Source organism: Somniosus microcephalus, chromosome 8, assembly GCF_052327205.1.
Source record: "Somniosus microcephalus isolate GS21.2 chromosome 8, FLI_Smic_1.0, whole genome shotgun sequence".
Classification (NCBI taxonomy): Eukaryota; Metazoa; Chordata; class Chondrichthyes; order Squaliformes; family Somniosidae; genus Somniosus; species Somniosus microcephalus.
Genome location: NC_140994.1, coordinates 209892512 through 209909047, shown reverse-complemented (window position 1 = coordinate 209909047; position 16536 = coordinate 209892512). Strand labels below are relative to the sequence as shown.

Sequence of the window (16536 nt, the reverse complement as noted above, 5' to 3'; positions counted from 1 at the left end):
AGAAAATGGGAGTGAATAGATAAAGCACAACCTTGCACACTAAGATCTGGCAACAACTGTTGTCCAAGTACTTGCCTGAAATAAAAAACTGATCTGGCGAAGTAATGAATAGAGCCGTGCAAATTGTGTATAATGTATTTTTGTTTTCTCACACACAAAACAAAAAGGCGAAATAGATAGGTGCTGCTAATTTGGACTCTTGGTCGAGCTATTTCCGCTCGGAGGCCCCTTTGCCTTCACAACGCTTCTTAGTAACCGGCTGCACTTCAAACAAACTCTATCAAAAGGCCCAGCCCCTTCCGAGCGGCGATTGTCAATTGCTGCTTGTCTATTGGCTGACCCGAAGGGCCCCTCGGAGAAGCGCCGCCGATGATTGGTTAGTTTTGCTGTCGATCAGAGGTCCTGTGTAGCAAGTTAGTGCGAGTATCCCGGCCTATTGCGCTGATGCCAATGTCACCATGGCCGCTTCCAGCCGCGCTTGGTAGTATTGCTGCTTTATGGTGGTGGACAGAATGGGTGGCTTTGTGAAGAAGACGGTTTTATTTGTGGTGACCTTGATTCTCACAACAGTGACTGTAAACGGTGAGTGACGGGGGGGTTATCAAGCGAGTGAATACCGAGTGGCTGCTGCCTGTGACGCCCTTGGCGGCACAGAGCACTGACAGGGAATCCTCTGCAGATTATAGCCGAACGGGCATCACGGAGCTGGGTTTGCGCAGGCGGAGCATTCAAGGCGCAGCACTGTGCACAGAAGTACTGTGCTGAGCAGGCAGGGCGCTGGACTGATTGTCATGGCCAGCCTTGGCTCAGTGGTAGCACTCTCGATTCTGAGTCAGAAGGTGGTGGGTTCGCTCCAGGGACTTGAGTACACAATCCAGGCTGACACTGCAGTGCAGTACTGAGGAAGTTGTTGGAGGTGCCCTCTTTTGGATGAGATGTTAAACTGAGGACTCATCTACCCTCTCGGGTAGCAATGCTCCCTTTAAGCGGCGCGGCTCTGCCGCTGTCTGGAGCTCCCGTGCAGGCCGCTTGCTGGCTTTCCAATCGGAAAAACCGCACATGCACAGGCATTTTAATGGGCCGCGTAGCCAAAAAAATGAAAGTGAACATTGTCAAATATATGTAAAAGATTGCATAACACTATTTGAAGAAGAACAGGGGAGTTCTCCCTGGTGTGGTTAATATTTATAACCAACACCAAAAAGATGATGATCTGGTCGTTATCTCATTGCTGTTTGTGGGACCTTGCTGTGTGCAATTTTCGCTGACTGATTTCCCTACATTACAACAGTGACCACTTCAAAAGTACTTCATTGGCTGTAAATGCTTTGTGACATCCTGAGGTTGTTAAAAATGCTAAATAAATTAATGTTATTTTTCTATTGCAGCCAAGGTTAAACAGGTATTGACTCTAAGTACATCATTGAACAGCAGATGTTGGAACGTAAGCTAACTGGACAAGTGGAGCAGTTTTGTTGCTTTGGGTATAATGGGGCATTAAGCAGATTGAATCGTGCACTGTCCTCTTGTTCTGTCAATGCAGTGGCTAAATCACCTCACCTTGAGCTCTTCCATATTTTTCAGTGGAGCAGTGAAAATCATTGTTTTGTATTTTGATGATTTTGTAATGTCGCTCACAAGCGTAGCCAGTAGCTACTACATCTATTCTTTTTAATGGCTCCATGCTCGGTCCTCCTTTATCAACATTCTTGGGTTCACTATTTCTCTGATCACAAATGGAATTCCCACATCTTGCCCATTACTAAGGCTTCGGTTATGTTTTTTTTTTAATGCAGTGGGTTGTTCGACAGAAAGCAAAAACTTGCATTTCACAACCCAAAGTACTTTTTAGCCAATGAATAATTTTTGAAGTTTAGTCACTGTTGTAATGTAGGAAATGTGGCAGCTAATTTGCACACAGCAAGGTACCAAAAACAGGAATGAAATAAATGACCAGCCAATGCAGCATTCCCTCCTGAGGTGTCAATCTAGATTATGTACTCTCAACTTTCTGACTCGGAGGGGAGAGGGCTACCACTGAATTTACTAAAAACTGTTCAATGAAGTTAGCTACCAAAGTCTAAAGGATGATACATACAGGTAATACAGGAAACACTGAGCCAAGGCTGACGCCTATAGAATATGGAATACCCTACTAGAGACGGTGGGGGAAGCAGAATTCATAATTTTTAAAAAGGAAGTGAATAAGTATTTGAAAACAAAAAATTGAAAGGGCAAGGTAATGAGACTGTGAATAGTTCTTTTACAGAGCTGGCACAGGAGCAATCCGATGAATGGCCTCCATCTGTGCAGTAGAGTTCTGTGATTCTATATGAATAAAGAAATAAAACAAAAGTATAGAGCAGATGGAGTGAGCCTTGGCTCAATGGTAGCATTTCCACCTCTGAGTCAGTAAGCTATTATTTCGAGTCCCACTGCTAACATTTCTCCAGTGTCAATGGTGATGTCTGAGCATGGAGCACAGTCTCAGACTTGCTTATATTTGTGTACCAGCTACATTTCACAGTGACTTTTTTTATTTTTAACTGGATAGAAACATCAACAGTAATTGTAAAATACATAGAAAACACAAGAAGAGAGTTTTCTGGCAATCAACTGTACATTAAAGAAAAATCTGCAGTAATATCACATGCCATTTAGATAAGCTAATTATGCATCCAGAACCAGAAGTGATAGTCATGGTGTGTGCTGGATAAATGAAATAAATACTTGTACAAAATTGAAAAGTATCTTCAAAAAAGGATATGGTGGCACAGGCACTGTCCTGCCCTTTGGGATTTTGGTTTGAAGCAACACAGACTATTTGGATGAAAAGTTTGAAGCAGATTTCAGCAATCTTATATTTTGTCTAACTGGGCATATTTTGTCTAACCGGGCACTGTGCAGCCTCGGGTTTGTGTCTAACTGGGCACTGTGCAGCCTCGGGTTTGTGTCTAACTGGGCACTGTGCAGACTCGGGTTTGTGTCTAACCGGGCACTGTGCAGACTCGGGTTTGTGTCTAACCGGGCACTGTGCAGACTCGGGTTTGTGTCTAACCGGGCACTGTGCAGACTCGGGTTTGTGTCTAACCGGGCACTGTGCAGCCTCGGGTTTGTGTCTAACCGGGCACTGTGCAGACTCGGGTTTGTGTCTAACCGGGCACTGTGCAGACTCGGGTTTGTGTCTAACCGGGCACTGTGCAGACTCGGGTTTGTGTCTAACTGTGCAGCCTCGGGTTTGTGTCTAACCGGGCACTGTGCAGACTCGGGTTTGTGTCTAACTGGGCATATTTTGTCTAACCGGGCACTGTGCAGACTCGGGTTTGTGTCTAACCGGGCACTGTGCAGACTCGGGTTTGTGTCTAACCGGGCACTGTGCAGACTCGGGTTTGTGAAATGTGGGACACCAGTGTGGTAGGAAATGGCTAAATTTCAGTAAAACTCTACCCAAAATAATGCTTAATTATTTGCCACAGATCTAATTTACATTTTCATATTTGTGATGTCTTTTTTTAAAGTCACCGAAGTTAAAGATAGCAGTCTTCGTTGTCCCGCTCACTGCTCCAGCTATATAAAAAATGTTGACATCTTGAGTGTATGTGGTCTCACAAATTTTAATCAAAGACATTTTTTTCTTGAACAGCTGAAGTCCAAAGAGATGGCGATCCTTCAAAACATTTGTCTACCGAAGAGAATGATCTAATTTCCAATTCAGCCAGTGATGTTGAACTTGAAAGAATGGACGAGCAGCCTAAAAGAAAAATACAGTTCCCAACAGCAGAAATGGCTGATGCTGTTCTGGAAACTGGAATTGCATCTGATCAAGAAGCATTACAGTCTCTTGTTCAGAATATTAAAAATGAACACACTGCTTTTGAAGTCAAAGATACTCCCTGTACTGATGAGAGTGGAGAGAACGGAGAATGCAGTGTTCCAGAGGAAATATATCCTTCACTTACATATATCCCATCTGGTAGTCCGGAGGGAGAGCTGCTTGAAGAGAGAGAAACGGGCATTCTGGAACCAGTGCAGGCTGAGAGCCCAGCTGCAGAAGAATCGAATGCTACTGAAACTGCCAGAGCACCAAAAGTAAACTGTGATGAAAGAAATATGACTGGATTAGAGAGCTTCATTGTCCAAATTCTTAATAGCTCACAAGTAAGAGGAATTTGCAATTTAATTATAGTCCTTTCACAAGGCCTTATGTAACCTTTGCCATTGCCATGTGTATGTATAACAGTATCCAGGCTATTAAGCTTTCTTTGTGTATTTTTTTGCTCTAACATGAGTCCTTCCACATTTTCCAGGACCAGAAACCTGCTCCAAAGTCTCTGCCACCGCTGCTGTAAACCCATTTGCTGCCAAGCATAAGAGTGGCTCAGGATGATTGGCTTTTTAACCTTTTCTCCCCTTCCTGTTCAGAAACATCTGGCCCCAGTCGACTCCTACTTACTACAGTATAAATGAAATTGGAAATCACAGGCATATGTTCCACTCTAGCACAGTATGTTGGAACTTGTGGGTTTTTTTTAATTGTGAAATGATATTTGAATAAAAATCCACAGGGGCAAAAAATTACTAATAGGACAATATAGGTGCTGTAACACACGAACACCACTGGAGCAATACTGGGTGTGAATTTGTCCCTACAGTTTCTCTCGTGGTGAACCTGCTTTCCTATCCATGCCAGCTTTAAAAAGAATGGCCTTGTCAGAGGCTTGGAAGCAGATTTCCTACCAGTCTTTTTGGCTATTATGTGGCACAGCGAGACCTAGATCAAAGAAAGAGGATACAAAATAACTGGGATAGGAGGTAAACTGTACCATGACTTTAAATCTTAGATTTTGGGCAATTTCTGCGATTTTGGGCAGGTTCTATGCGATTTTGGAAATTGTAATCCAAAATGTCATCCTTTGTGATGGTCTGCCTGGCTGGGAATTCAGAGCTGTAATTGCCAGGTTACCTGACTGATAGTAAGCCAGGACTTTAAAGATACTTTGGTTTATTGGCCCGTTGACTTTGAAGTTTTACTGTTGACAGAAATAAAAGAGCAGATTTTGTGTTTCCGATTCTGACAGCCCCTCTAGCTTTGTAAGTGCTCCAGATTCGCAGCCTTTATACAAGTTCTTGCCTTAATATTTGAACTACTCCCCACGGATTAATTAGTGGAAGCTGGAGCTGCTGCATGAAGCAATAAACGACTTCTGTGCTATGAATTAATCCCGAGGAACTGATCTGCAATATGTTTCTGCTGGTTACTGTACCTTGTGTGGAATTGCTCTCTAAGTTAAGTTGGAAAGCTTGTTAAACATGGAAGGAAAAGGTATTGGTTGAGAATTGTATTTATGTACCACACAGAGATGGTACATGCTTTGGCATTCACGATGCCCTGTTAAAGTTTATGATCTCACCCGTGTAGTCCGGGACAGGTGCAGACTGGGTGCCAAGTGTTTTATCTCCGAGGGATAGAAGGTAAGTCATTCTGGGTTCATTGTGCATGCTTTCAACCAATATTGCCAAATTCCCTGGCTGCCTTCTGCTCATGAGTTTTATGTGGGGAACCTAAAGAGGAGATAATAAGTTTTTTTTTAAATCGGCAAATGCTTGAGTTTTAAACATTTCTCTTCTTACTAAAGAGAATTAAAATAATTCAGTTACTGAGTGATCCCAAAGCACAAATATATAAGTAAATGCTTACAGATTTTCTTTATTGCAGACATATGCTGCACTAACATCTTGAAAGATATATAGACCATAACAGTTTTCTCCGATTATTCAAATATAGCTTTTTGAAGCATTACTGCTCTGTAGGAATCTACAATCCGCTCCCGTTACTAGTTGCATTTCAAATCCTGACAAAAAAGCTTTTTTGGTTACATATCCTGAAAAGTTATAAAGTGAATAAGAACTACCCTGTTAACCTAGTGAGTAAAGGCATTGGCTGGTGTACTCGGTCATACAGACTAGAAGGTCCAATAGTAAATCAGCTTCTGTTTGTACCAACCTTGCTGATCCCAGTTAGGATAGCAGCTGGATTGGTACAGTTTTAGAGCCCTTGAGATAGTGATTCACGCTGCTCATTGGAATCTAGTGACTTATGCTAGAAAGTGTGCATCTGTGGACATAGGTGAGGACAGAATCTGGGCTTGGCTGTGATGCCCCCATGATTGAATAGCCTACAACTCTTACTGTCTGGGCTCACGTTTGGAACAGCCATTTGTGTGAGCTGTGAGAGGGGTGCTGGTGCTCATGGAACTGCACGCCAGCAGAAGTCGGTGTCTTCAGAGGAGGGAGAAAACTGGGGAGAAGTACAGTATCTATAATTGTATCACTGGTTTTACAGTGTTAATAGTATTTATGCTGTGACATGTATTGGTGAGAAATTCACACACAACCCAAAATCTCTTACAGAAGTTGCCAGTCTCAGCTGTGCATTAAGTGGTTGATCAGGGGAGGGAAAATTGGCAAATGAGTCACCGACCGCATACTTTTTCCATCTTTAGCAGCTACTAGATGTGCAAAGGTGCTGTTCCTTTTATCCTCTTGGCCAAAGAATGGTGCAATTGCACAGAGGTACTGAAAAGTTCTTTAGAAAGTAATAGGGGTGGGGGAGGTGGAAAAGAATATGGTTGTGCAGGAGATTGAAATGTCAAAACAATGGGATCAAATGCAAGCCCCCTACCCCCTGACTGCACCGCAGATTTAATTTGTGGTGTAGCTTGTAACTGAAATATTATTCTACACAATTCTACTGCTTAGCTCATTACACAATGCATGCATTTCTTTTTAGTATAGGCCCTGAGGATGTATAAATAGAATACTATTTTTTTTACTTTTTTCTGTTTTCTTTCTTTGACTGTTGGACTGAGTTAAGTAATATTGGTATGAATGCAATATATATTTACAGGACCTCATGGAATTCCTGAATGCCAATGGCAGTGATTGCTCTGTAGTCCTTTTCTACACGCCCTGGTGTCGGTTCTCTGCAGACCTTGGTCCACATTTCAATGCACTGCCACGTGCTTTTCCCTCCCTGCAGTTTCTGGCACTGGATGCATCTCAGCACAGCAGGTACTTGCAGCAACATATTGGACTAAACTTGTTGGAGACGCAAAAGATTTCATAGAAATAGGTTAAATAATCTTACATTTGTACTGCAATGTATTTCATATGCTATAAGCCAGTAAGAGTTCATGATAATGTGCAGATCGTGATAATTTGCCACGGTACTAAACATTTTGAAAAACATTCTTCCAATTTGTTATTTCAATAATTTAATGGGAAGAAATGGAAGAGTAAAGCCTTGGATTTTTGGCTGTTGGGCCATTTATGTTTAGCCAGTTTAGGTTGATTTCTGTTTTCATGGTTTTTTTTGCCAGGGATAATTATTTCTAGGTGAACTGGGCTGAGCCCAACTTTTTGTCCTATGTGGATCATAAACAAATGATTGGGAGTGTGTTACAAGACTGTAATACCATTGGCTCCACAGAGTGATGAAGTAGGTTTGATTTTCCTTGTGTTGCTAAGTTGTCAATCTAAGCTCTCAACAGCGAGGTGTCATGTGAAGGACTAGCATATCCCCATAGGAAGGAGGGAAAATGAAAGGTTGAGGTGTCCCTAGGCCACTGTCTTGCACTTCCTAATGGGGCCGGATGCACTATTGATCAAGGTCTGTGGAACAGGTTGCTTGGCTCCTTGGCCCAGTTGACATATGACACAGTAAGAAAAATAGAGGGAATTCATCAAATTTTAAAAGGTTTTAATACTCAAGAAGTTCAAATGGCTTCTTAAACTACAAGAGTAAAAGTTGAGTGGTTTGTGAATAACCTGTGAGCTTTAAGGATATCTACAGCCTTGTATACTCCCAGTTATTTTATATTCTTTACAATCCCTTCAATTTATATTCTTTACAATCCCTTCAATTTATATATCTCTGGTGCTTTTATTTAATATCAAGAGGAGCCTGGCTTTCATTACTGAGCTTTCTCACTTGAGTAACACTTTTCGAGCTTCTATCATGTTACTATTGCTAATTTTTCCTGATGGCATGGTGACTGAGTCAAGCAGTGCAATGCACCCTTGTATCATGTGGAAGAGGATGTATTTCAGTATTGTGCTAACGCAGGATTGTAATTGTGTGACAACTGACAGTAAATGCAGGTTTAACTTATAAGTATAAGATATAATAATGAATGCCTTTTAGAATAAGTTATAAACAAACCTAATCAAGGGGTTTATATCAAAATATATGGGGATTGTACTTGGTGCTAGGGGACACTGGAAGGAAAGGAAATAAAAGTAACACTGAAAAAGAAAAGGTGCATATTTCTTTAGTACGCATCCTGCAAAATATCCAAACCATCTTAGAAATTCTAGGCTTACATAAGATATAACGCCAGTGTGGGGTCATTTCAGACTTCACATGCTTTCAATATAGACATAAGCACAGTTTCCTTTAAATGTTTTGAGTTTGTGAACTCTCCTTCCCATTCTCTCAAAAACATTAAAAATTTACCTTTGGGAAGCAAAGCTCTGTGCACGTGTGCAAACACACTTGAGCGGAGCTTTCTTGTGGCAGTGTGTTACAGCTTGCCATGAACAGAGGGACAACCAGTAAACTAAGACAAGAGTATATATAAACAAGGCGAAAATATATTTATAAACTCAGGGATATACCTGTTTATACACTGTATGAATGGAACCGCGTTTATGTGTTCAACCACAAATGTATTTTGATGCTTTGGCAACATAAGATGTACCTTATCATGCCAATAAAGCGATTTGTATTGTATTGTGTCACGAGCAGCAGTATTAACACCAACCTTGTAGACTTGTGAAGTGCCCTTTGGAGCTAGAAGTCTCGACCATTAGCGCAGTATAACCATAGCAGAATGTCATGATATAATCTACCAAAAAAAACGTGAGCCTGTTCACTTATCTAAATCGGTCTGCAACTTATTTGGTCTGAGTTATTAACCTCAACAAATCTTTTTGTCTCATATTTGTAAATGGAAGAATAGTTCCATTTAAGCCTTCCTCTTAATGAAAATGATTTCTAAATTGGAGCATTGAGCTTTGACATTATCTTGCAGAAGAAACTTTTTTTTTTAAATAGAAATTCCAAGTGCTGTACATTATATAAAATGATTAATACAAATGTCCTCGGGAGCACTTATCTCCTCTCTCTTAAGTCCAAGGGACACAGACTTGAACGGATATGGCGGACAACTGGTTTAGCCATTCACCGCCAGATCTGGCTGAATCACACAAAGCATTATCAGGTCCTGCTCTTGTCTGCCAAAACTCTTCACTATTCCAGGATCATCCTGGAATGTTTCTCTACTGCAAACCGTCTTCTTAAACTCCCCTCCCTTGTCTCCTCCACCCTCCGCTCCAACAAGTACAAGGAGTTCATGAACTTCTTTGCCTCTAAGATTGAGACCATCCAATCTGTTGCCTCTGCTGTTTCCCTCCCTTCCCCTAGCCCACTGGGCCAAACTTCCTCTAAGGTTCCCCACTGCCCTAGCCCTGAACACTCATCTTTCTCTAGTTTCTCTCCTATCTCCCCATATGCCCCCTCTCTGCTCATCTTGTCCATGAGACCCAACTCCTGCTCCCTTGACCCAATTCCCACTAAACTGTTGACCACCCAACTTCCCTTCTTGGCTCCTATGTTAGCTGATATTGTTAACAGTTCTCTCCTCAGGTACTGTCCTCCTTCAAATTTGGCATCATCACCCCTCTCAAAAAAAATCCAACCCTTGATCCCTCCGTCCTTGCAAACTATTGCCCCATCTCCAACCTCCCTTTCCTCTCCAAAGTTCTTGAACATGTTGTCGCCTCATAAATCCGTGCCCATCTTTCCCAGAACTCCCATGCTTTAATTCCTCCAATCAGGTTTCCGCCTCTGCCACAGTACTGAAACGGCTCTTATCAAAGCCACAAATGACATCCTATGTGACTGTGACAACAGTAAACTCTCCCTCCTTGTCCTTCTCGACCTGTCTGCAGCCTTTGATATGGTTGACCACACCATCCTCCACCAACACCTCTCCACTGTCGTTCAGCTGGGTGGGACTGCACTCGCCAGGTTCCATTCTTATCTATCCAGCCATAGCCAGAGAATCACCTGCAGTGGCTTCTCTTCCCACTCCCGCACCATTACCTCTAGTGTCCCCCAAGGATCTATCCTTGTCCCCTCTTATTTCTCATCTACATGCTGCCTCTCGGGGACATCATTCAAAAACACTGCATCAGTTTCCACATGTACGCTGACGACAACTGGCTCTACCTCACCACCACCTCTCGTGACCCTTCCACTGTCACTAAATTGTCAGACTGCTTGTCTGACATCCAGTACTGGATGAGCAGAAATTTCCTCCAACTAAATATTGGGAAGACTAAAGCCATTGTCTTTGGTCCTCACCATAAACTCTGTTCCCTAGCCACCGACTCCATCACTCTTCCTGGCAACTGTCTGAGGCTGAACAGACTGTTCATAACCTTGGTGTCATATTTGACCCCGAGATGAGCTTCTGACCATATATCTGCATCATCCCTAAGACCACTTATTTCCATCTCCATAACATCGCCTGACACTGTCCCTGCCTCAGCTATTCTGCTGCTGAAACCCTCATCCATGCCTTTGTAACCTCTAGAGTTGACTATTCCAACGCACTCCTGGCTGGCCTCCCACATTCTACCCTCCGTAAACTTGAGGTCATCCAAAACTCGGCTGCCCGTGTCCTAACTCGCACCAAGTCCTGTTCACCCATTACCAATGCTCCCTTTAAGCTGCATGGCCGCTCTTCAGCTCCCGTGCAGCCGGCTCACCAGCTTTTGAATAGGAAAAACCGTGCATGTGCAATATTTTGAATGGGCTGCATAGCCCCTTAAAGTGGCCACACACCCAAAAAACTTAAAGGGAACATTGCCCATCACCCCTGTGCTCGCTGACCTACATTGGTTCCTGGTTAAGCAATGCCTTGATTTTTAAAATTCTCATCCTTGATTTCAGATCTCTCCATGGTCTCGCTCCTCCAGCCCTACCACCCTCCAAGAGATCTGCACTCCTCTAATTCTGGTCTCTTGCGCATCCCCGATTTTAATTGTTCCACCATTGGTGGTCGTGCCTTCAGCTGCCAAGGCCCTCCGCTCTGGAATTCTCTTCCTAAACCTCTCCACGTCTCTACCTCTCTCTTCTCCTTTAAGACACTCCTTAAAACCTACCTCTTTGATCAGTCATCTGCCCTAATATCTCATTATGTGGCTCGGTGACAAATTTTGTTTGACGCTCCTGTGAAGCGCCTTGGGATGTTTTACTATGTTAAAGATGCTATATAAATGCATGTTGTTGTTGTTGGATTAATTATTGGTTCTGTTCTTTTAAGCCTTTCTACTAGGTTTGGTACAGTAGCTGTTCCCAACATCCTCCTGTTCCAAGGTATCAAACCAATGGCCAGGTTTAACCAGACGGACAGAACACTTTCAACCCTGAGGGCTTTCATTTTTAACCAGACCGGTATGTAGTAATTCTCACTAATGTAAATTATACTTGGGTATGCACCTAAGGGTATAATTTCTATATAAAATTAGCGCCAGTTTTGTTCTGCGGGTACAGTTAAAGATTTGGGACAAGTACAATTTCTTGACAAGCTAGTATCGAGTAGTTTTCTGTATAATTTAGGTAGAACTTGGGACTTGAGCCCAGTTTACGTGACTTGTTGTCTAATGCTAGATTCAGAAGTCTTAGATCAAGGGTCATTCCTGTTTTACACTATTGATGACGGTGCTTTGGGCAGTTTTTGAAACTGATTCACTTTTTTGAAACCTATTTTTATTTAGAGGTAAAATCTCTCTCTATCTCTCTTTATCTCTATCTCTATCTCTCTTTACCTCTATCTCTCTACCTCTAATTTTCTTTCTTCCTTCCCTGTGGTGAAGGTGATTTCTACTCGGCACTTTCCCATGTGAGGCAACTAAGATTAAGAATGCACTGCCTCCTACCTTAAACTTGTTTTATTCCATTTATCAGTTTCTGTAATAAACTGATAGCAGAAAATAGTATAATAGTTCAGAGCAGGATAAAGAGCATTTTTAAAATTAATTCATGGATGTGGGTGTCGCTGGCAAGGCCAGCATTTATTGCCCATCCCTATTTGTCCTTGAGAAGGTGGTGGTGAGCCACCTTCTTGAACCGCTGCAGTCCATGTGGTGAAGGTACTGCCATAGTGCTGTTAGGTAGGGAGCTCCAGAATTTTGACTCCACGACAATGAAGCAATGCCGATATATTTCCAAGTCAGGATGATGTGTGATTTGGTGGGGAACTTGGAGGTGGCGGTGTTCCCATGCGCCTGCTGCCCTTGTCCTTTTCGGTGGTAGAGATCGTGGGTTTGTTAGTTTTAACACAAGTTCAAATAGAAATTGTATGCCCTGCATTTTTGCCATTGCAATCCACTTTAAACAATCTGATCTGCTTTCCAGGCATAGAAGCAAATGGCACCGTTGAAGTGACAGAACAAGATCTAAGTGGTCCACTTCCCAGTGTTGCAGTGAGAGGCATTGACTGGCTGCTTGTCTTTTCTGTGTTGTTTGTCTGTGTGTTTTTGGTTTATGGTACACTACAGTCAGATAGTATCAAGTGGTTGATCCCAGGACAAGAGCATGAACACCAGGACTGAGCTCATGCAGAAGTTGGTCACGACACACCGCAAAGAGCAGCTGCACTGGTCACCTGCGGCAGCAGCGGAAGATGCTCATAAATGAGTCAGATTTTTATCACCAAAATTCCTCTCTTTCTGCAGCAATTTAAATTATGTATATAAATATTCAGAAGTTAAGGCTGATTTGTCAGTCTGAATAAAGTGTTTCCCAAATTATCAGTATTTTCGTGTTGAATTGTAACTTCAAGTGATTGTGTCTTATTGCTTGTTAAATTTGCCTAAATGCCACTTCTACAAAGTGAGCACCAATCATCAGTTCCAAAATTAAGGGATTCAGACTTGACACATGGTTAGATCATCACCTGTGAGCCCATGATTATGCGTATGTTTGAATTTAGTAATAGTGAGGAAGGGAAGAGGAATCCAGTATCAAGCTGAACCATGGTAAGTAACTTGGAATTCAGCTTCACTCTCAAGAATAAAATGATATCCATTGGATCCTGAGGACCAAACTCCATATTTAGATCAGCTAACCGCTTCATACATAAATAATGTCTCTGTGCCCATAACTGGTTGCACTGTTTGTCTCCTGCTGGAAAGCAATGGGAGGGGGGAAAGACCAATCTTCTGAATACATTTTAGGAGTGTGTTGAGAACACCTTGGGGCCTAAAACTTCCCAAAGCTCTTCAGAGGTGCAAGGAGAAAAATTGATTTTAATCCAAAGATATTAGCGGTGAACAAAAGCTTGGTCAAAGACGTGGGGTTTATGAAGGGTATTAAAGGAGGAGAGGGAGGTGGAAAAGCAGAGGTGTAGGGAGGGAATTGCAGAGCTTAGGTGGCTGTAGGTATGGCCGCCAATGGTGTGATGAAGGAGAGATGTACAATAGGCTGAAACCAGAGGCATGGAGAGTTCCTGGGGGGAGGTATAGTGCTGGATAGGTTCTGGAGATGGGGGGAGAGGCAAGACTATGAAAGGATGAGACTATTAAATTTGAGGGTTTGGGCACCAGGAGCCAATGCAGGTCAGCAAAGACAAGGGTGATGGGTGAGCAGGACATGGTGGGAGGTAGAATATGGGCAGCTGGGTTTTAGATGAGCTGAAGTTAGATGGTGGAAATTGGAAGGCTGGCCAAGAGTGCATTGGAATAGTCGAGTTGAGGTGACATGGTACAATGAGGGTATCAGCAGCCCATGGGCTGAGGTAGTGGCTGAGGCGGGCATTGTTACCAAGGTGGAAGTAGACGGTCTTTGTGATGGAGAGGGTAGGCGGATGGAAGCTCATCTCTAAATTAAATAGGATGCAGATGTTGCAAACCTTCGGCAACTGTCTCAGGTTGAACCAAAGAGGGAGATGGAGTTGGTGGTCAGTGTGGAATTTGCAGCAGGGGCCAAAAACGGTTACTTTAGTCTTCCCTATGTTTAGCTGGAGAAAATTGTAGCTCATCCAACACTATAAGGAAACCAATCTTGACAGCACAGAGTCAGTGTTAACGGTGGCAGAATGGGAGCAACTCCAAAGGAATTCTGGATCATCTTTGCAAGAATGATTAGCACCACATTTCAGTTTCTTTGTGAAATGCAATGAACACAGCAATTCCTCTATCCACTGTATAATTTTGGCACTGCTGAGTGAGTAGCCACTGGAAATTGGATGTTTTTCAGTCTTTTAGTACAGAAGATGGGCATCTGATCATCAATGAATTCTATTTCTTGAAGAAAAGCAGAAATTAAGATTTAAGGTCTTCATTCAAATTATACTTGTAGAAAAATATGAACAAATTGTGTGGAGATGAAAATATTAGCATTGGGCCACAACAATGTACAATTGCCGAAAATGGGCGTTAGATGCTTTCACCACAGTGGCTGTAGTTCTTAGTCATGTAGATTTTATTTTGTGTCCTTTTTCGACGGTGCATGTCATATAATTACTGATCACATTTGTGGTCTGGTAATCCAATTGGAAAAAATATGGTAGGGGGAATAAGCAACTTTTCTGAATACATTTAGGAGTGTCACAGCCTGCATTAGCACCGAGCCTTCTATTAGCTATTACTGCTTCAAACTAATCATTTCCTGATCTACAGTATTACAAATTATCACATTTTGATTGCATTCTTTTGAAAAAGTTAATTTTTTGATAAAATTTTACAGAACAAAAAGAGACCATTCAGCTCATGTCCCAGCCCCCTGCTCTTCTCCATAGCTTTTTTTAAATTTAAATTTTTCAAATATTTATCTACTTCCCTTTAAAATCTATTCTGGATTCTTCTTCCACTGCTGTCTCTGGTAGGCATTCCATGTTCTTGCAACTCTGCATTTAAAATAAAAGAAACATTTCTACCCTTTTCCTTTGTTCTTTGGGTGATGGTCTTAAATTTATGCCTGTAAGTTACTAACTCACCAAGCAGTCTATTCTTATTTATCTTATCAAAGCCCTTCATCCTGAGAATGAATTAAAAAAAAATACATTTAACAATGTTTTGCTTTCTGCCAAAACACAATAACATGTACACTTTGACATTATTGCAAGTAACAGATTTTCAAAGTGAGGAAGATCATCTCAATTATAATACACATTTTATTCGAACAACTTATCAATTAAACACTTAACAATGTATCAATTAAACTCTAACATCTGTCTCATTTACTCTGAAGTTGCTCCAATAGCCACTTGAGTTGCTCCTGCTAAAGAAATGTGGAATTGCTTTTAGTGAAACACTTTTCAACCATACAAAAGGCAAAATACTGCGGATGCTGGAAATCTGAAACATAAACAGAAAATGCTGGAAATACTCAGCAGGTCAGGCAGCATCTGTGGAGAGAGAAAGAGAGTTAACGTTTCAGGTCCGTGACCCTTCGGCAGAACTGGAAAATGTTACAGCTGAGTATTTCCAGCATTTTCTGTTTATATTACTTTTCAACTATGTTGTTTAGATTCTGCTGCAGTGATGTTGCTGACAGATTGCAGTGTGAACATCACAGAAATACAAATCATCAAATCACTTTAAATTTGATTCTGAAAATTCATAGCGTTTTTACTGTAGAACATGCTGAGGCTGCTGCAAACTTGTGCATGCACGGTTGAAATTTTGCAATCATAGCATAATTTTTGTGGCTGTGGAACTTCTCTGAAGTCAGGGAAAAGTTGATACAGGCTTGAACCATCAGTTAGTCTATAGGTTGAAAAATGATGCACCACAGCAATAAGGTATCAATAAAAGTGGGCATTTATTTTTGCCATTGGCAGCGTAGGGAAAACCATGTCCTGTGATGGATCTTTGCTGCCAGAGGCATTACTGCCAATTTGTTCATATTGGCTTACTGTAATAATGTCCATGATTGAATGGACATGTGAGGAATGATCACTTGTGGATGATAGCAGAGGACTGCTGACACCAATGAAACCATACTCCTGTATTCAGACAACACTCTTATGATCCAGCCCACAACTATGTTCCTTCCTCCAGTGTGCAACAATTGATCAGTGGTGCTGTTGCATTTGTAAGCATAGCTCCTGCCCAATTTTTGCCTGTCCCAAAAGGTGACACTGTAGCCAGTTCCTGCAGCAAGAACGCATTCAACTTAAATGATACCAACATTAAAGGGTCAAACGGCTGTACTGTAAAGGCAGTTTTATGAAATTGACCAAACATAAGAAACTGACCAAACTTCGTATCCTAGCATAACATGAGGAAAGACGAAACTTTTAAAAGGAATTTGTACTACACGCTCTGGATTAAACAGCGGACCACAGACATGACCTTTTTTTAACTTCATCAATATGCTAACCAAAGAAGTGGCTGGAACAATCAAACCACACAATGGCATGTGTTTGTGTAAATTCAACTGACTATCCTGTCCAGCGAAACTCC

The 16536-nt window shown here is 41.9% G+C and overlaps 1 protein-coding gene across 3 annotated transcripts; it reads left to right on the top strand.

The window, feature by feature from the left end:
• Positions 1-354: 354 nt before the first annotated feature.
• Positions 355-12885, top strand: txndc15 (thioredoxin domain containing 15). 3 transcript variants are annotated; one of them, XM_085995659.1, is made up of 5 exons: positions 355-376; positions 3644-4158; positions 6908-7071; positions 11391-11521; positions 12485-12885. In XM_085995659.1, exons 1-5 carry the CDS (start codon positions 370-372, stop codon positions 12679-12681), a joined length of 1014 nt encoding a protein of 337 aa, XP_085851785.1. In that variant the 5' UTR covers positions 355-369; the 3' UTR covers positions 12682-12885. The 3 variants fall into 3 exon arrangements, with proteins under 3 accessions (XP_085851785.1, XP_085851783.1, XP_085851784.1); XM_085995657.1 differs by lacking the exon at positions 355-376 and adding an exon at positions 408-582; XM_085995658.1 differs by lacking the exon at positions 355-376 and adding an exon at positions 1389-1444.
• Positions 12886-16536: the final 3651 nt, after the last annotated feature.